Source organism: Camelina sativa, chromosome 19, assembly GCF_030686135.1.
Source record: "Camelina sativa cultivar CO46 ecotype springtype chromosome 19, ASM3068613v1".
In the NCBI taxonomy this organism is placed as follows: Eukaryota; Viridiplantae; Streptophyta; class Magnoliopsida; order Brassicales; family Brassicaceae; genus Camelina; species Camelina sativa.
The window spans coordinates 9,139,344-9,160,394 of NC_141898.1; the positions used below are offsets into that span (position 1 = coordinate 9,139,344).

Genomic DNA, 21,051 nt, shown 5'->3' on the forward strand with positions numbered 1-21,051 from the left:
TGTGGTAGGTGGCTTAATGATTGCTGTATGCAAATTTTAAGGTCATTAACATCGTAGTTCAAACTATACCGATGTCATTTGATCAAATGCATGGCTTATACAAAAACTGAACATGAATCTTGTGTTTTGCAAATATTAACCAGACCAACGTATATATACAAGTTAGCTGACGAATACATATTAAAATATACAGAATCAGTCACGATCGAATCTTACTAAAGCCTTGCTGAACTTAGATTTAGACGAAGACTATACATATAGTCAACTTTTGGCGCATACCTGTTCATAGTTTACATTATAAAATTAATTTGAGGGTAACAAGAATTTTATCAAAGCGAATGAGCTTAAACTTTTGTTCTTGATGAAAGTTTTCTCATATGTTCAGTATCAAACAATAATTCGGAATTTCGGATATTAGTTTCATCAGTTTCTTAGAAAATCTGAACGGGAGAATCAAATGATCACAACTGAAATCATAAGAGTGGTCGGATCTTACAAATAATAAATTAAAATTTTATTTTCAACTTAATATGTTATACGTGCGCTTCTTGTCTTTATTTGATTATTTCCATATAGTGTTGAGAAACAAATAAGTGCTCTTATATCATATACTATATAGATGATAATCCGTATTGTGCACGGGAAAATATTTGAGTAAATTTTGATTCATTAGTTACAATATTGGGTATAATATAATGGTAGTACAGTAGAATCTCTATAAATTAATATTCGCTATAAATTAATAATTTTTTCGGTTCCGAACTAGGCCGATGTAAAAAATGACACAATTCGATAAAATAATAAGATAATATTTTTTTTAGAAATCCTATGTAAAAATATAGTTCCAATAATAATCATAAATTAATAATGATATTAAATATATATATATATATATATATATATATATATCTAAGAATATTTAGTGAAATATGGTTCTACTATTGTTTGTATATATTTGAATTTGCATTCTAGTTAGAACTCGTCTCTAATCTTTTTCATTGTATTAAAAATTTTTTGTGTTGTCTTCTCAAATCACATACAAAAATTGTAGAGAGTCCTAAATGCGATAATTGCTTTTTTTACATTTAACTAGTTCTAAAGGTACCGTAATATCTTATTTGACTTCATCATTAACATAAAGGATAGTACAACTGTACAACAATTTTTTCTAAACTCTAAACTTCTAATATTTATCACTTTCACCTGAATAATTAAGTAAATTCTTAGCATCAATCCTATTACGATAACGAATATTATATATTATGAAAATTTTATAAAAATGTGAATCATAACAAAAATATCTTATTTTGTAATAGAAAATTTTTAAAATTATGAAAATGAAAAAATCTCTTCAAAAGTTAATATTTTATTAATTTATCGATAAATTAAAACCTCTATAAATTAATAAAATTTTATGGTCCCGACTTTATTAATTTATAGAGGGTTTACTGCATATTTGTTTGATATACTTGACATATTTTATAACTTATATGCTTAATTAATTTACTTAGTTTTGTATTCCAGGTTCGATTATAGATGGTACAATAAACTTAACGATTTATCATTACTATGTTTTGGATTATAATTCATAGAATCAAGAAAACCCGTATTTACCCGTGATCCGATTTACTAATTGTAGTGGTCGTGTTTAGAATCACGTTTTTTAATTTCTTATAGTATTTTAGTTGTATATACTATATCGAATAAAATGTTATTTGTGTTTTTAAAATTTTAATAAGATATCACTACGTCATGCGCATAATAAAAAATGTCTGATAAATTAAATATTATATTATATTTTTTAATATTGAGTCAACATAGAAAATGAATTAAAGTGCATGTGAACTATTCGAGTGTGAGGTGAAATAGAGTATAAAAAAATATCTTTATCACTAAAACTCATCGACTTCACTGCAAAATCATAAAATTTGAATATTTATAATTATCAAATAAGTTAACCAGTAATGTATAGATATGTTTGCATAGTGTGACAAGACAATATATTACCTCTACAACGATAGAGAATCTAGTCGATTTTAAAATCCTCTCAAACTTTGAATTAATTTATAATTGGACGAAATCTTTTTGAAAATAAAATCATAAATAGTAAAAAATATGCCCAAAACTAAATTGTAACTGCACTGTTTAGATAGTGTAGGTTTAAGAATTTTATGTGGATAATTATTTTTATTTTTATTTCGAATGATCAGAATAATTATTTAAAAACTAATATTATGATTGATTATAATTATTATTTATGATTTTCTGGTAAAACTTTTTTTTGTATATGTTTTTTTTAATTAAGATTAAAATTTGTGCAAGGATATTGGATTTCTAGTTATTCAAATACCATATGTTATAGGCCCTGTTCTTTTACATGTCGCTAGCAACAAAACAAATTAACACTGATTCTTTAATAATTTTAAAAACCAGCTACTAAATATAGTGAGAAAGATGAAGAAAATCGACGCTTGTGTCGCTTAAATACGTCCCCGGAAAAACCAGCAGCAGAAACACGGTGCAGTGATTCACGGAACATGTCGTTGGAAATGATAAAAGGTGTCGCTGGAAATGATTAAAAGAGAAAATTGCACTATAATTACAGTCGCTAGAAGGTGTCACTGAGACTCACAAACGAACAGGGCTATAGTCTAATATTAATGTTATGAGTAGTTGTTTTATTGATACTATTGATGAACATAGGTTCTTTTATTTTAATTGATTAAAATATAAGTATTATAAAATTTAGATTTTGTGAGTTGATTTTATGAGTAAATGTATTCTGATTTTTTTTTGTGTATAAATTCTATTAATAAAAATTAAGTTAAAAACTAGAAAGCATTAACTTATGTAAATTGGAAAAATTATATTTTTGATACCTTGTTTTGATTTTGATAATTTTTATTAAAAAAGGAAAAAAAGTCTCTATTTCATGATCTGAAATTTAGAAATTCTAATATATATATATATAATTTGTTGAAAATAAAAAGAACACAATTAATCCATACTAAAAAAAGCAACATGATAAGTCTAATTGTAGAAGACATCATCACACCAGAGATCATGTCCCGCTTCCTATAAATGAAAAGATTTGGCTAATGGGCCGGCAAGTTATGACACAATGGTTAAAAAAAAAACAACTATATTAATTTGTAGAACCCGCATGTTAAAAAAAATCTGAGTATATCTCCGTGATATATATATATATATATATATATATATATATATATATATTTTTTTTTTTTTGCAGACTTGGAAGTTTATATGTGTGACAATTTATATGATTTTATTTTTTGTTCTCAAATATATATTTATTTAGTGGCAGTTTTATAATATACTATATGATAGTAGGATTAAACTTTTAACAACATTGATTAAATAAAGATATAGAAAATTTCGAATAAAGTAAAATTTTCAAGAAAAACGATTTTGAATAATTTGTAAGGATTTTGTAGGAAATTTAGCTAAGAAGTTCTTAAAAATTAATAAAGTAGCTTTTTTGTACAATGTTGGATTTTATTAAAACAGAAGTATGATCAACTAAGCAAGAAATAGATATTGAAACTGAGTATGTATAACAATAACTATAATTAGAACAAAGGGAACTACAATTTGCAGCGATCGTTAAGTGGTCAAGAGAGGAGGATCACAAGACATTTTAAATATGAATCTGGACGCATGAGTCGAAATTGAAAAATGAAAATCAAATATAGATTTTTTTTTTTTTTTTTTCTAACTTGCCTATCATGACTAGAAGGATGTGCTAATTAGACACTAAATTGTACACTAGTAAACACTTTTTAATTGCGGTCAGCCATTACTTTTCAAAACAAACCTAATAGATTTAATTGATGATCTCTAAGACTCTCATGACCACGGTCATTTTGGTAGCTAGCGCAGTTAATTAAAATAATTTGTTTTAGCGGTTTATTATTATGCACGAATAAATCATCTTTTTCTTTTTCTTTTTTTGCCAATACATGAGAAGGAAAACGAAACTCAATCACATACAAATCTTGGCACTTCCAATACACAGAAGTTACACACTTTATTGGTTCTGACACAAGTTAATGTACCTAATTAAAAGAAATTACCTGAAATCAGAAGGATATTGAGGCCACTTGTTGTAAACAAGCCTTAAACCTTCATCTTCAGGATCAGTGGAAGAATGAATAACCGTTGGATCTTTGATATTAATATCGAACACTTCTTTCCAGTCTTTAATGTTTATCGTGTGCTCTCCATCGTGATACCCTACTTGATTCACCTCGTCTCTCTTCTCCTTTAGCTTCTCTTCCATTGGCAAATTGAAAAACATCCTTGCAGTCTTCTCCACAAGGTGTCTTGTGTCGCAAGGCACACCATGATTGATCACCTGAAAGAATCCCCATTTCTCACATGCGTCACCAATCTCTGAGATAACGTTTTGGACATCTTCGGGATCGTTGAGGCGTGAGAGATCGATCACGCGTATCTCTTCGGGTTGGTTAGGGATGTAATTCGAATCTGTTCTATGCTCTGGTGGTTGGATGTAAGTTGGATCAATATCCTCCATTATTACAACTTACGAGTAAGAAACGTTTTGAGGCCAATTGAAAGAGCTTTACATTTATATTGTGTTTGGATGTCTCTAGAATTATAATGTGGCTAATCAAGATATATAATTTTATTTTCTTTTGTTTTGTTGTCCTTTGGTTTTTTACAAAGAGCCCATAACTCTATATCTTTTGGGTCGTTTCTTTACATGCATATGTGTAAATCTATGTCTAACGTAGCATGTCGGTAAATAAATAATCAGGGATCTAGAAACATAATATATTTAACATAGAAAATTTTAATATAAATTATTATATGAACATTTACTAAAAGACGTGTAAATGTAGATTTTTTTTTTATGTGTTAATCATGCATTGATTATAGTTTTTTCACTTTTTTGTATTAACGTCATTCCTTTACAGAATAACAAAATTGTTTTTAAAAAATGACAAATATGGTAATCACTTATTACCTAAAATAGTAAAAAGAGAAAGTGTGTAACTAAGATAGTAAAATGTAAAATTCGGACCACAAGTGCTCAACTAATGCATTTTAAAGTTTAATATGTGCTTCAAGATATTTAATTTGTCTGTGTCGAACTAAAAATTCTTGAAATCGAGCATCATCGTCGTTTGCCATTTCAATTTCTACAATTGGGTCCTCGACTCTTTCTTCAATAGTTGCATCAATATCACGTTCATCCTCTATAATCATATTATGCATTATAATACAAGTGGTCATTATATTATGTAACACTTTCTTACTTCAAAAACGTACAGGTCCAGCCACAATTGCAAATCTTGACTGTAATACTCCAAATACACGTTGCACTTTCCAAATGCAAATCTTTTTATATTTTTAAATGTAATAAAATAGTTTTAAAAAATATTGATGATATATTTGGTTTTTAGTTGATAAACAATAATTTAAATATATTTTTAAATCAAAAACACAAATAAATTAATATATATATATTTTAATGTTTTCACTATTTACATAACACTAACAAAAAAGAAATAGCGTTTGTTTTACCGTTTAGTTGGAATGCACTAACACTATAATTACACTATAATTACTGTTATGCCGTCTCGGTTGGAGTTGCTCTAACCGATTGGTTTTGCTCTTATACGATTACTTTTATGAATTTAGGTAGAACACATTAACTATTTTAAAGTTAAAAAGAATATAAACAAAAGAACGTGACCCTAGATAATAATAAATTTATTTTCGGGAAAAAAAACAAAGAGATGGGAGTAAAATCTAAAAGGGTCCCGAATATCTAAATAGAGTGATCGATGGGACGTATCACCAACCCAAAACACCAAAATATGCGTTTGTCGTGGTTCTCGAAATCTCTCCTACTTTTTTTTGGACAATATTATTTTATATTCAATAAAAATCAACTTGTTATAAAAAGTGTTTAATTATGTAATAAATAAAAATATAAATAATAATGAAAAATTGATACCCATAAAAAGATTAGGATACCGAATAAAAAAAATGGAGAAAGAATTTTAATTTCTTTATAATTAGATCGTGTACAAAAGTAAAAAAAAATAAGTTACTATGTGTGCGTGACAGTGGACTCCACACAAAATAATAAACAACGAATGATTTTAACTATGAGTTTTTTTGCGTTGTTTCTTTTATTGACTTTCACAACACTTTCTCTTGGAGACCAGAGTTACTATGTCCATTGCGTAATATCTTCCAGTGCCTCCTTAAAAACCTTTGTAGGAAAACCCAATGGAAAAAACTTTAGTAAGGTAAAAAAAGTACAACCTCGCAAGCTTCCCCTCGACTGATCAGGATCTCATCTTACAAGTCTTGTTGACGATGCATTCCAATGTTATGGACATGTTTCCTGAACATAGTTGTGGGTAATGATTTTGTGAAGAGATCTACAGAATTGTCGGATGATTGAACATATCTTACTTCAATATCTTTATTTTTTACGAGTTCTTGAGAGTATGAAAAGAATTTTGGAGGGATATATTTGGTTCTATCACTTTTGATATACCATTCCTTTGTTTGAGCAACACATGCAACATTATCTTCATATAAGATAGTTGGCTCTGTATTATGACAAATTCCACTACTTGATTTAATGTGTCGACTTATCGATCTTAGCCACACACATTCTCTACTTGCTTCCTGAAGTGCGATAATTTCAGCATGATTCGAAGAAGTAGCTACAAATGTCTACTTCTGAGAACGCCATGATATAGCGGTGCCTCCAATCGTAAACACAGCTTTGTATGGATTTGATATATATCCTGCATCTGCAAAACCAGGATAAAACAATCCTAAATCAATAGTCCCTTGAAGATAACAAAAGACATGTTTAATCCCATTCCAATATCTTTGTATAGGAGACGAACTAAATCTAGCCAAAAGATTATTTGAAAATGAAATATCAGGTCGAGTGCAATTTGCAAGATACATAAGCGCTCCAATTGCACTTAGATACGATACTTCAGGACCAAATATCTCTTCATTTTCCTCAGGTGGTCGAAAAGGATCACTTTCAACATTTAATGATCTGACAACCATTAGAGTACTGAGAGGAGTTGCCTTATCCATATTAAAACGTTTTAACACTCTTTTGGTGTATGTGGATTGATGCACAAATATACTCTTTTGAGTATGTTCAATTTGTAAACTAAGACAAAACTTTGTCTGTTTGAGATCTTTTATCTCAAATTCCCCTTTTAAATAGTTTGTTGCTTTCTGTATTTCCTGTTCAGTTCTGATTATATTAAGATCATCAACATATACCGTGATTATCACAAATCTGGAGTTTGTTTTCTTGATGAAAACACATGGGCATATAGGATCATTCTCATATCCTTCTATTGTTAAATGCTCACTGACACGATTATACCACATACGTCCAGACTGCCTTAACCCATATAATGATCTTTGTAAGTTTATTGCACATAACTCTTTGGATTTAGCCTTAAATGTTTCTGGCATATTAAATCCATGAGGAACTCTAATATAAATATCATTATCTAATAATCCATATAAGTATGCTGTAACGACATCCATGAGACGTATCTCTAGATTCTCGCCAGCTGCTAGACTCATTAGAAATCTAAACGTTATTGCATCCATAACGGGGGAATATGTTTCCTCATAATCAATCCCGGGTATTTGAAAAAATCTTTGAGCTACAAGACGAGCCTTATATCTCGTAATTTCATTTTTCTCATTTCATTTTCTAACGAATACCCACTTGTATCCAACCGGTCTCACATTTTCAGGCATGAGTACAATAGGTCCGAATACATTTCGTTTATTAAGCGAGTCAAGTTCGACTTGTATTGCATCCTTCCATTTTGTCCAGGCATGTCTCTTTTGACATTCATATACAGACTTTGGTTATGGATCCTCACTTTCTTCATCTATTTCCCTTTAAAAAAGGTAAGAGAAAGTGTCATCAAAATCATTGATTTTATTTCGATTCCATATCTTTCCAGTATGGATATAGTTGATAGAAATATCATGATGTTCTTCAGGCTCATGATGCTCAATACTTTCATTAAACTCATGATTTGTTTCTTCCAAAATGATTTATGCTATTTTGGGCATATCATGCTTTTTAACTTTCTTTCATTTTCTAGGATTTTTATCCTTAGAATAACCTGGACTACCACGCTTCAATCGTGTTCTAGACTCTCGTGTATCATCTGCTTTTCCACATTCCTATGGTATTTCAATTCTAGCAGGAACATTTGCAGCTGATATATATGATTTAGTTACCGTTTTGGTATCAACAAATGCATCAGGAAGTTGATTTGCAATACTCTGCAAATGCATAATTCATCGAATTTCTATTTCAGACTGCTTTGCAGGATGGTAGAAACCATTTGATATTTTTTCCTACTTGTTTATTTTTTCCCATAGAACCGGGAAAACTTTCTCATCAAAATGACATTCGGAAAAACGTTCCGTAAAGACATCACCAGTATGTGGTTCTAGGTATCTTATAATTGATGGAGAATTATAACCAGTATATATACCCAACCTTCTTTGTGGTCCCATCTTTGTATATTGTGGAGGTTCTATAGGCACATATACCGCACAACCAAAAATCCTTAGATGGGATATATTTGGTCCTCGACCAAATGCTAACTGCAAAAGGGAATACTTATGATATGCACTTGGTCTTATCCGAATAATTACTTCTGTATGCAAGATGGCATGTCTCCATGCAGAGGTTGGAAGTTTTGATCTCATGATCAATGGTTTTGCAATCAAAACCATTTTGTGTATGAACATGAGCTATAGGATGTTCAACTTCAATTCCCGTTACTATGCAATAATCATTAAATGCTTGGGATGTGAATTCACCAACGTTTTCCAGTCTAACTCTCTTAATAGGATAATCTGAGAACTGAGCTCTTAATTTGATAATTTGAGTTAGAAATCTCGCAAATGCCAAATTTCGAGATGACAATAAACAAACATGTGACTATCTGCTAGATGCATCAATCAACACCATATAATAGTGGAATGGTCCACATGGTGGATGTGTCGGTCCACATATATTGCCTTGAATTCGTTCATGGAACTTTGGTGATTCTTTATCAATTTTGGTTGGCAATGGTCTTATGATCAATTTTCCAAGAGAACACGCTTCACATGTCGTTTTATTCCCTTGATAGATCTCATTAATTTTCAGTGAAGGACCATGTGAGCTCTCTATAATTTTTCGCATCATTGTACTGCCCGAGTGACCAAGACGATCATGCAAAATGTGAAATCTTCTAGATTTCTTTTTATCACAAGATGCGATTCTATTGTATCTATATAAGTATGATGCAAACCAGAAGGATGTTCTGGAAATTTTTCCAACACATTCTCGTTTCCAGATTTATTAGAAGTTATATACATACACTTCTTTCTATTCTCAGTGGCAGACTGAGTTTCATATGTTTGAAGGTATATGTCTTTGAAACTCAACAAATTACTTTTATAATTCGAAGAATATAAGGCATTCTTTATGGAAACTTTGTTCCATTAGGCAATACAAAGTTAGCTTTGCCACTTCCTTCAATCAAGTCTGTAGGACCTGATATTGTATTGACAATAATTTTTGTCGGTTTTAACTCATGGAAGAATCTCTTATGTCTCAGAATAGTGTGTGTTGTTCCACTATCTGGTATACAAATTTTTTAAATTTTTCCTTGTAATTGTATTGTTTGAATCCTCATCCATTTATGTTATAAACATAAACGTTAATAATATATGTAAATTTAATTTATAGAGAAACATATGATAATTATACATTATCCTTTTAAGAAACAACATTATTTAAAAAAAACTGAAAAACATAATACTTATATAATGACATTACTGGAGAGTGGAGACTACTAGTCTTACTACACGCATTTTAGTTATCCGCATGAGCGGCCTCGTCGAAATCGTTCACAAAGTCAAATGCATCAAGGTACGATGTACCCTCAAAATGCTTTGTGAGGTTCACTTCTTTCCCTTTCTCTTTTGAGACTCTTTGAACAATTTGCAAAGATGTTCAGGGGGTCGACATACATGGGTCCAAAGCCCTTTAGATCCACATAGATAATAGATGTTCTCACACTTCTGTGAGTTACTTCTTTGGGATTTTCCCTTAGCACCTTGTTCAGATCGAACTTATTTATAAGACCTCTTGTTTTGTGGGTGAAACGATCTTCTATGTCCGCGATTAAATCGACGACCACGACCTTGATAGGTTTGACTTCCTCTCTCTAGGTTTTTCACATCCGTTGCATTCATTTCTGGAAATGCCTTTGTTCTCGTAGGACGAGAGTTGTGGTTTTTGAGGAGAAGCTCATTATTCTTCTCCGCCAATATGAGAGTCACAATTAACTCAGAAAATCTCTTGTATCCGCAATTTCTATACATCTCTTGGAGGAATCAATGTTCTTTATGAAAAGTGAGATAAGTCTTCTCGAGCATTTCAGCTTCGGTAATTGGCTTACCACAATATTTTAATTGCGAGGCAATCCTCATAGTGGAATTATAATCCTCCACTTTCTCAAAGTCCTGGAATCTCAAGTTTTTCCAGTCCTCTAATGCATGAGAGAGGATTATTTCTCTCTGGTTGTCAAATCATGCTTTAAAGCTTGCCACAGCTTTGTTGGGTCTTTTATGTGTGCATAGTCATGCGTCACATTTTCATCGAGATGTTTTCTTAGGAATATTATTGTCTTGGCCTTATCTTTGGAAAGTGACATATTTTCCAATTTTATGGTCTCCGACAATCCTTGCGACTCTAAATAGAGTTCCACATCTGTCGTCTATGCTATGTAGGTTGCTCCAATAATTTTGAGAGCTGAAACTTAAGCTTCTCAATGTTTTCCATTAGTTATCAAAACACAAAAGCGTATAAATATTATTAGTAAGATAATTTTATTTATTTTAGAACGCACCATTTATATTAATAATGCAAGCGATTACAAAGAACAAAAATGCATAGAAAAGTAAACAATTGTTAATGGTGAACTCTTAATGGACAAAGTACACAAATGCATAGATAAGTAAACCAATGTTAATGGATAAATTCTCCAACGAAGAGACCATAAATACAAGTAATAATTGCAATTAAACAAATAATTAAAAACAAGATAATCATTTTCCAAAAGGAAAACTTAAATAACTCTTTTTAGAAAATTTTACGAGGAGTGATGCGACTTTAGATGAATGAAATAGTGAAAATATGAGTGTATTTATAGATTGATGTAACACCTAGGCCTGGGCGTTTGGGTACCTGTTCGTGTTTGGGTCGGGTATTTCGGATTTTCGGGTATTTCGGTAAAGAGGTCCTAGACCCATTCTTGTATTTCTAGTATTCGGATCGGATTTCGGACAAACACCCATCGGGTTCGGATCGGGTTCGAGTTTTACATAACATTCGAAATATACTTCAGATTTGGGTTCAGTTCTGATTATTTACATCTTAAGCTTAACAAAATACTCGAATTTAGTCTAATTTTCAAACAAATCCGAATTCAAATCTCTCCAACTCTGATATTAAAAGTGACAAAAGTTATGGCAAACACGTTTATTATTAAAAATGTTCTATTTGTTTTATCTTTTTCTTCTTTATATTTTTTAATATATAGTAACAATGTTTTAGTATCTAGAGTCAGTGAATGTAAAATAAAAAATGTAATTAAGTCTGTATAAAATAATTATACTCTCTCATATCAAATTTTTTTTTTTAAAGTAGAACAGGTATATACAACAGGGGCAAACCCACATAATAGATTGTAAGGACAATTGCATCTAGTAATATATAAATACTTGAGGTTTTATAATAAACCAGAGATATTAAAGTGGCAAAATGGTTACAATACACCCTTAAATGCTTAAAGCGGCGGGTTCGAGTCCTTCTAGTGACTATTTTGCAGTGGCTTAAGAGTAATGTTTATATGTATTTGGGTTAGTTCGAGTACCCGTTCTATTTTTAAATTTCGGATATGGATTAAGTTTTAATCGTCGATTTGATGCGGTTTGGTTTAAGAAACCCTAGGGGCTCGAGTATATAAGTGGTATCTCGACGCCAAGTGAAGGGGAGTCGTCTCATGTCCTAAAAGGGGAGAAGAGAGTTGTGGGTTCTCTCTTTGAAGGGAGGAGAAAGGGGATGATTTGACAATGGACGAAAAAAGGAAGGAGGTATTGGTGTAAGGGAGAAGAGAAGATTAGTAGTGGGCTTGAGGGGAGCTTCTTCTTCGTCCTGCATCAAGGATGCTAGAGGAAGAGACCTTGTTCTTGGGGCATAAGAGGAGGAGAAGGGAGTACTATCTTATTCATGTGTGAGGGGAAAGTGGGAGCTTGGTGGTGGATTGGGATTGACAAGGAGGCTCTCTCATGGCTGTTATCCAGGTAAGTCGTATTGTTTAATGTTTAATCGAGTAGGGAATAGATGATTGTGAAGGATTAGGGTTTTGCGGTGAGAAGGAGTTTGAAGGGAGGCTCGTGATTTCTGGGTTGGTGTCGTTCGACACCATTGTGGCGTCGGTCGACACCAACACCTGCAGATGGACTGCGCAAACTGGTTCGAGATGGCTACTTCGAAGCAACGTTTGGAGGATGAAATGGAGTCCGATTTGGCTAAAATTTGGTGGCAAACTTCGTGGTGCTACAGGCTCCATATCCAATGATGGATTTATGTAATGAATGGTTGGTTTGTGATTTAATAAAGTGTTTTTATTGTAGTCTGGCATAGACGGTTTTGTGGTAAGGTTGGGGCGTCGAGCGACACCAAGATGGTGTTGGTCGACACCAGCATGTTGTTGTGTGTCGACGGGAGTGATGTCGTGGGCTTCGGTGTCGACCGATACTAGGAGAGTGTCGTTCGACACCATATGTGTTGGTACACAACTGGTGCGATGGGTGACGTTCGACACCAGGTGGAGGTGCCGTTCGACACTAGATGAGTTGATAGTGGAGGTGTTGTCCGTGGTTAAACGAAATCAAATATTCTAGCCCACCTCTCTTGTTACTCGGTTGCTAGGGATGGTTGGTTGTGCGACTCAGTAACAAGATAAAGTGGGGTTTAGGTGTATTTGTGAGAGTTTTTGTAAGGAGCGATTTCTACGCCGGTTGTCTCGTTGGAATTATGGGGTTCCGGAATATTGTTTCCCGTGGATCCTGTGTGAGGATTGGGAATCTGGGTGCGGTCGTTTCAATTGAAAATTACTGTTCATAGCCTTTGAAAAGTGTATGATTTTTAAAAAAAATTCTTTGTGCCTGAAAAGTATTAAACATAAAATAAGTTATAAATTGAACAATCAATCAATTAATATTTAGCAATTTCAAATATATGTTAATATACCGGTGGCTGAGCCTCCTTATATATTAACTTTTTTTTTGTCAATAAAAGAATCAGATCAAACGAGCCAATTTGGTGGAAAATTCTTTACAAACAAAACATGATGCGGAGACGTGCGCGCTTGGCTGAGCTTCCTTATATATTAACCATAATATAAATATAATAAAATGGCAATATTATGGTGACAGTGTCAATTACATTATAACAGTAAATATATTATGGTGACGAAGTCATCCACATTATCGGCGGCTGAGCCGTCCATTGTTCTGGTGCGTGAAGCAGCCATTACAATAATTACTTATAGGGGCAGAACACCTCCCATTATAAATAAATAATAGTGTTTTGAACAAGCACTGAAAAATATATATATATATTTTTTAACGAGGCAACATACCGCTCAGTAGAATAACATATAGAGTATAATAACATATATATTGTAAATATATAATTATAATCCACCGTAAAGTGATCGTGCTAATAACATGTTATAAAAAATGTTTGATTTTGTAGTGAATAAAAATATAAATAATAGTGAAGTGACCTTAGTGCAGTGGCAGGAGGTAAGTCCATTTGTACAATGCACCATCACACCAGAGATCGAGTCCTGCTTTCTACGAATGTAGGAGTTTGGCTAATGGGCCGGCCAGTCGTGGCCCAATAGTTGACCAAAAAAAAAATATAAATAATAGTGAGAAATTGATACCCGTAAAAGGATCAGAATACTGAATAAAAGAGAGACAGAGAGATAGAATTCTAACTTCTTTATAATTGAATTACAAAGTCTGACTTCCTTATCCTAGCATCTTTTGCCAGACCTTCAGCTACAACGTTTATGGAACGTGGGATCTTTACAAAAGTTATAGTCTCTTATGAAAGGGCAATGTTCTCAATGTCCTTCAAGTGGGTTGCTAATAAAGACTGATCGCTTTGCTGAAGTTTATGTCCGCCAGTGGACATATGAGATATTTTTTTATATAAGGTTTCCGCGTCTCCACAAAACATAACATTGTTATAACCTAGCCTGCTCACATGAAAAACCGCCAACTTTAAAGCTTCAACTTCTACTTTAAGAGGTGTACTCATAGGACTGATGGATGCCATGCCTCGAAATATAAATTGTGTGTTCCTGTTGTACAAAACCCAACCAATCCCTGCACAATCATTTGGAACTCCATGACCCATCAACAAAGCAGCAGTAATCTTTGGCTTTTTGTATAATGGAACTGATGGATGTAGTTGCTGCCAAAGACTGATGCTCCTTTTGTCCAAGAGATTGTTGCTTATGTGGAACTTCTTTGCTAGCTTCAAAGCTTTCTTTTCATTGCTGAAAAATAAAACACAGTCTCTCCTACTTTCTTTGTGTTAAGATCAAAGCTTATGTTTTGACTATGTAACAAAATACAAATTTTAAAGTAACCAATAGACAACATACATAATCTCATTACAAAATTCTAACATCTACCGGTCTAGATGGCTTTATCAAAACAAAGTGAGAATTACCTTTTGAAGCTTTCTTTTATTTTCAAGTGGTCAGATTAGTGGGATATATATATATGATCGTCAAATTAGCCTTGTGTAAAATGTTTGTATGGTAACTTGGATGCGGAATACGTGTGTTACTATGCATCTAATTAACATGCATATGATTTCATAATAACTTGGTATAAACCAAAAACCAAAGAAAAAGAAAAAGTTCAAGATCATCTCCATCAGTTATCTTTGGGTGATATCTACAGATTATTTTATAATTAATTTTAATAATATTTAATAATAATTGTCTTTAAATTTTCAAAATATTGTCTTAAACCTCTATTTGGAGACATTTTATTCCTTTTAAAATACTATTCATTAAATAACATCAAAATTGATTATAAAAAAAAACTTAGACCCTCAACAAAAAAATGACCAATGAAGATGATAACGCCTAATTGGTTATTGTAAAGACATTTTAACGCGGTCAATCATTAGAGCATTACCATCGGTAATATTCTGAATAAAAGCTTTCAAATTATATTTTAATATCATAATAATATTTAATTTATTTTTTGTTTGTTTTTAAAAAATCAACCAATGAAATGAAGACATATAATATAAAGAAAGTCTCAGAATATCTACAAAAATCTCGGCGAGACCCAAGGTCTCTCTCCAACTTTTTATTATTCATTTTTGTTTTTTATTGTATTGATACTCACTAATATATGACCAATGATCATGCTCTTGTTATTCTCTCTCTATCTTAGATAAAAATAAGTATAATATATTGGTAATGGATATGATGACTGGTTAGTGATCTCCAACTACGACTATTTTGGTAGCTAGCAATCGATTAAAACAGTTTGTTTTAGCAGTCCATTATGGACGAATAAGTAATTTTTGTTTTTTTTTTTGCCATAAACGAAAGAATAACATTTTTTAATGTTTCCATCCCATATATTTGTTGAATCTCTTAATATATTTTAATAATTAATTTTATTTTTATTTTATGATGAGTGTCTTTAGTTTAGATGAAAATGTCTTTAAGTAGATATTTAAGACATTTAAAAAGATGTTTACCTCTTTTAAAGACACTCGGTTAATACTCACGCTACGCTGCGGATTGATTTCGGAAATTTTTCATTTTATATTTGTTTTATCTCAAAAAACATAATTTAATTAAAATTGTTTGTTCTTGTAGATAAATAAGCAAATATAAAAATTATATTATAGCTTGAAGATGTTTTTGTTTCTCTTTAATTACATTACGAAAATAAAGTGAAATATATAAACAGAAAAAGATGGACCAGGCTTTGTTATGGAATTTTTTGAATGAATATGGTAAACAGTTCATAAAACTTGTAATTGTAGGTGAATATGGACCACTCTTAGTTACTTATAACTCTAAATTATAGAATACATGGTGTTATAGTAATTTTTATTTTTGACTTTTCGTTACCACGGTTAGTTGCCTTTCCTCTTATTGTCTCTTTTCTTTTGTCCTCTACTCTCTTTGTCTCCTCCAATTTCTCCTCAGATCTTGGTCTTACCGTAACTGGTAATCTTCTTATCTCTGTCGTTAGTTCTTCAAGAACAAGAATGTAGCAAATGCATATCAAGAACACTACCCTTGAAATACCCTACAATTGATTTGAGGACTCTCTCCTCTAGCTTATGTTTCCCCTCTGCGGGTTTCTTCGTACTTCCACTACCAATTTGTTCTCCAAATTTGCTAAGATTCATATTCAGTTCACACATCTTCTCTTTCTTTCTGTTTCTTCATCTTTTCCATGTCTATAGTTTTGTTTTATTAGAATCAGAGAGCAAGAAGAGGGCATCTATTAGTTGATAGAAGTGAAAACAACAGGACATTGATACGTGAACTGAAACATAAACAAAAAAAATACTTACCGTCCATCAAGAATTTTATGAAGCAATCTCAACTTAAAAGAACTACATGAAGAAGTGCCAAACCTCCGGTTGAAAGAAATCAATAACCAATCTATGTTCTTACTCTATCCTAGCCAACTGTAATAAAAAAAAAAAAGGGGACCCAACCTTAGAAATAATCACATATTAAAAATTTTGCACAAAAACTAAGAAAACAAATTATTCACCACAAGGCAAGTATCAAAAAATGATTCATTTTTTTTAAAAAAACATCAGATAAACCAAACAAACACTCCAATTACATAAACACTCAAAAGGCAATTTACTTTCTAGAGTTTGAAGGATTCATATAAGAAAATATATTAAGGAAGGGGTTACCTGGTATGGATCATAAAAGTAACAAAGCAAGTGATGTATTTTAACTGATACACATTTGAATAAGAAAACAGATGATAGAACTAAACCCACCATCTTTTTGAGCAATTCCCCATGCTTTGCCACGCCTACAATCCTGCATTTGAATCCATGCTTAAATAAAAGAAACCCCAATGATTTGGTGACATAAACATTTTGTCAATATAGGGAGAGTAAAATGGCCATGCGTACATATTTTTATTAAACTCGCCACCACCACGATCGACGAGATACAAACCAAACTAATTCTATAACAACATGCATCATCAAACCCCATCAATCTGATTTCTTTTTTCGGTTTACCAAAAAATTCAAGATGGTGTGTCGGGTCCCCAATACTTGAGAGCAGCCAGATCGTATGTGCTGCTTCTTCGCTGTTGATACTAAGATTTTTGTGTGTCTATTCTAGCAGGTTCAATTAACCTTATGCAGTTGTAATACTTAAGGTGTCAATCCAGTTGGGAAACTTTACTAACAATTAAGATGTAATCAAGAAGCCAATTCAATAAGAGTGTTTTTATCTAACAGTCCTAAAATGATCAGAAAGCAAAACGGAAATGTGTTCTAGAACTAGAAACGAGGATGTATGAAAAGAAGCGAAAATGAATGAAAACAAAAACGAGTCTAAGCATGAACTAAACAACAAGAATCAAAACTATCTCAGGAATACAATAAAAATCAGAAAGAAAGAAGTCCTAAGGATGGTGGTAATTGATGTCGGTGGAGTATCCTAGTCTATAGAGTGTTTAACATGCCGCAAGCAAACTATCCCTAAACAATGAACATCACGATTTAGCTAATCCAATCTCTTGACAGAAGCTACTCAGACTCAACCACTTCCAAACCTAGCTCTCGCTAGAGAAACATGATCAAGCGTGGCATGACAAACAAGTTCATTCACGTCAACAAACATCCTAGACAACTAATCTCTTAGGCTAGGAACGTAAGTCTCTGGCACTAGTTGGTCAGACATTTCATCGAACACCTTTTGGGTGCGGAAATGTCTAAGACCTAGTTCCAATTGATCAGAGAGAAACTAGCATTTCTAACACTAGTCCAGAAGGGAATCATAAAAATCAAAGCTTAAACACTCTACATCCTAAGATCCTCCACCTAGTCTATCCCATCCCCAAGAACTCTAGCACTACTCAGATCCGGAAATCATCACCAAAGACACAAATCCAGAAAATATTGAACAAAGCATAATAAGATAGAAAAGAATTAGATGAACAAATTTGCAGAAGAAATCAAATGCAAAAACTAAACGGATTAAAAGATATCTGGATACAAAGTCTCAAACGTTTTAGGTGGCTAGGTAGAACCTTAAGAACAAAACGAGAATAAAAGATAAGATGTCTCAGTAAAAACTTAACAAAACGTATTTATAGTAAAACATAGAAATCCCTAAAACGTAAAACGACAATATAGAACGTCGGTTCGGAAACCCTTCTCGGACGCGTCTTCAGAACAAAACCAGGATGTCGGTTTAAGAGCGTCGATCGAGTCGCATCGTGGGAGTGTCGATCGACTCGGAGTCCAGGAAGCTTGATCGAATGGTGGCTTGAGATCGTTGATCGAGTGGCAGCTTGAGAACATCGATCGGGTGGTAGCTTAAGACGTGTCGTCTGAGAGCTGCTGATTGAGTCGCGTCTTGAGGGTGCTCAGGAGCCCCTCCGGGACGTCTTGGTCGAGTCGCTGCTAACATCCGATCGAGTGGGAGCTCTCCTTTGTGTGCAGGTCGAGTCGGAATTCAGATCGTATATGCGTACACTAAAACGTCGATAACACATGAACCACGACTCTGATTGGCTTGAAATAAACGGCATTGGAAATATGACTCAATTCTCTACAACTTTGATGAAAACGTCGAAAGCTGAATCCCAAATTAAAATCTTCACTCGACTCGATCAAAGACGTGGAAGGTTGGGTCGCTCGGTAGTGTGGATTCAGTCGCTGGACTACTTTCCTGCTCCTTGTTTGCTTTAGATTGTTTGGACATCTCCTAAAACACCTGAAACAACTCCAATATGCAAGATGCATGCAAGACCAATGCAAAGACTACCTAGATATGCATATAATGCAAAAGAGACCAAAAACAATGCAAAACAATGAGTTAAGAGAACATAATGAATGAGAAATGCATGATGAAAGAGTGTAAAATATACTCATATCAACTCCTCCAAACTTATTCTTTGATTGGCCTCAAGCAAACGATCAAGAACAAAGTAGGAAAGAGAGGTTTGAAGATGGGGTCTCAGAACCTAAAACATACTGAACAGAGTAGTTAGAATCAAGGTCCTTGTTTTTAGTTCTATGATGCATGGTGAAAGAACTCCATTTAAAAACTTTAGACAAACTCATCACAACATGAAAAGATTCCAAACCTTAATCTACACATGCTATCATTTCTATCATTCCCTTTAACATTCATTAACAAAGAACCATGAATCAAGCTATGCAATGTCATCAAACTCATTTCGCTGGGGTGAAAGGGTAGAGACAAAAATGGTCTCCTCTACAAGTGGTTTTAACAATATAGAACAGGTTCTCTCGCAAAAATGAGTTGAGCTTAAGAGAAGGCTAAAGGTTGAAACCAACTGATACATACAAGAGCAGTGTCCCGTCTACCCGAAGGTCCCAAGGAAACTTAGCTCTAACTTTCTAACCCAGAAGTTGGTCCTATCTCTACCCTTCATCGGTCTCTCTTTTTAAACCCATTCTCTCATTCTTTTTACTTAGCCTTAGGAGGAGGTTATTTCATATCAATCTAGCGGATGAGAAACTTTTTTATAACTATGGTTCTCTTTCTTTTCTTCTTAGAAGCTAGAGTTCTTTAGCGTTTTGTTTGTCTAAATTTTTCTTTCTATGCACAGAACCAATAATATTTTTACATTGCACAACCCACATCCGTTACTAGACTTGTAAAACTTGAAAACACATTCCCCTCCTAGAGACTCTTTACCCTTTTTCTTTCTCTTTTACTTTTTCTCTTTTCAGCACAAATCCAATCCCAAAATCGAGTTCTCACCTAGTCCTACTAGACTGGAAAATGAGAACTAGAACTACACAGGATCCTACTCTTGTCGGCCAAAACCTAACACTTTCTAACAAGCTCAACTCGGAAAAGGCCTCACACTTAAGAATACAATTGGCTTGAAAGAACGGTTGGTTAAGGGTGCGGGAAACTGTTCCAAAGATGGGAATCAGCTACTTGGATTAACAAGGATGGTAAAAAGGAGATAGATAATCCAAGTATGTATATAGTATCCATGAGTTCAACTTCAATGCATAACAGGATAATTGCAAGTCAGGATTAGGTTCATATAGATAGGGAATGATGTCAATTCAAAACATGCTTCAATCAAGATTAGAATGTAATTTCGAGAATTCAAAGCCTGGTTCAGTCTTACATTTCAAGTTCAATCAACATGCATCAAAGAACTAATAACAAGGCCTTGATCCTATCCTATTGAATTCAGCATGCTAACAAGGTTACAATCATCATCAACCACTATGCTAAATGCAACAGCCCTATATGAATAACACTAGACTCAATCCTAATATGCAAATGCAAACTACATGAACAATCTTTTTTTTATTGAAAATTTTTGAAAATTTTTCAAATTTTTATGGTTTTTCAATGCAAATAGATGAATGCATACTCAAACATGATATGATGCAAAAATTTGAAATAAGAATCACAGAAAACGTCATCAGATACATCATCTCAAACCCTCCCCCAAACTTAAATTACAGTCTCCTGTGTAAGAAAAATTTGCAGAAGGATTTAAAAATCACAACACAAACAATGTATGAATGAAATGGTATATACAAAGGAAATGTAGGAGTACCTCAGTAGTAGAAGAAGGAGTTAGTGCTTGCCCAAGGAGGAGCGT

The 21,051-nt window shown here is 33.0% G+C and overlaps 1 protein-coding gene, 1 long non-coding RNA gene and 1 pseudogene across 4 annotated transcripts; all 3 read right to left on the reverse strand.

The window, feature by feature from the left end:
• Positions 1-3,926: 3,926 nt before the first annotated feature.
• Positions 3,927-4,648, reverse strand: LOC104765766 (jasmonate-induced oxygenase 1). The gene has a single exon (XM_019241206.2). The coding sequence runs from the start codon at positions 4,553-4,555 to the stop codon at positions 4,091-4,093; it is 465 nt and encodes a 154-aa protein (XP_019096751.1). The 5' UTR covers positions 4,556-4,648; the 3' UTR covers positions 3,927-4,090.
• A 5,286-nt stretch (positions 4,649-9,934) lies between these two features.
• LOC147920343 (uncharacterized) lies at positions 9,935-10,906 on the reverse strand (annotated as a pseudogene).
• A 5,257-nt stretch (positions 10,907-16,163) lies between these two features.
• Positions 16,164-17,502, reverse strand: LOC104765767 (uncharacterized). Of its 3 annotated transcripts, XR_763917.3 has the most exons (4): positions 17,348-17,502; positions 17,210-17,252; positions 16,763-16,879; positions 16,164-16,645 (listed from the first exon to the last, which is right to left on the reverse strand). It is a non-coding gene; the product is annotated as an uncharacterized LOC104765767 (long non-coding RNA). The 3 variants fall into 3 exon arrangements; XR_763916.3 differs by having other exon boundaries at positions 17,210-17,350; XR_015591630.1 differs by lacking the exon at positions 17,348-17,502 and having other exon boundaries at positions 17,120-17,246.
• Positions 17,503-21,051: the final 3,549 nt, after the last annotated feature.

Coding starts and splice junctions, on each gene's coding strand:
- LOC104765766 (XM_019241206.2), bottom strand. CDS start 4,555: ATGGAGGATATTGATCCAACTTACATCCAACCACCAGAGCATAGAACA.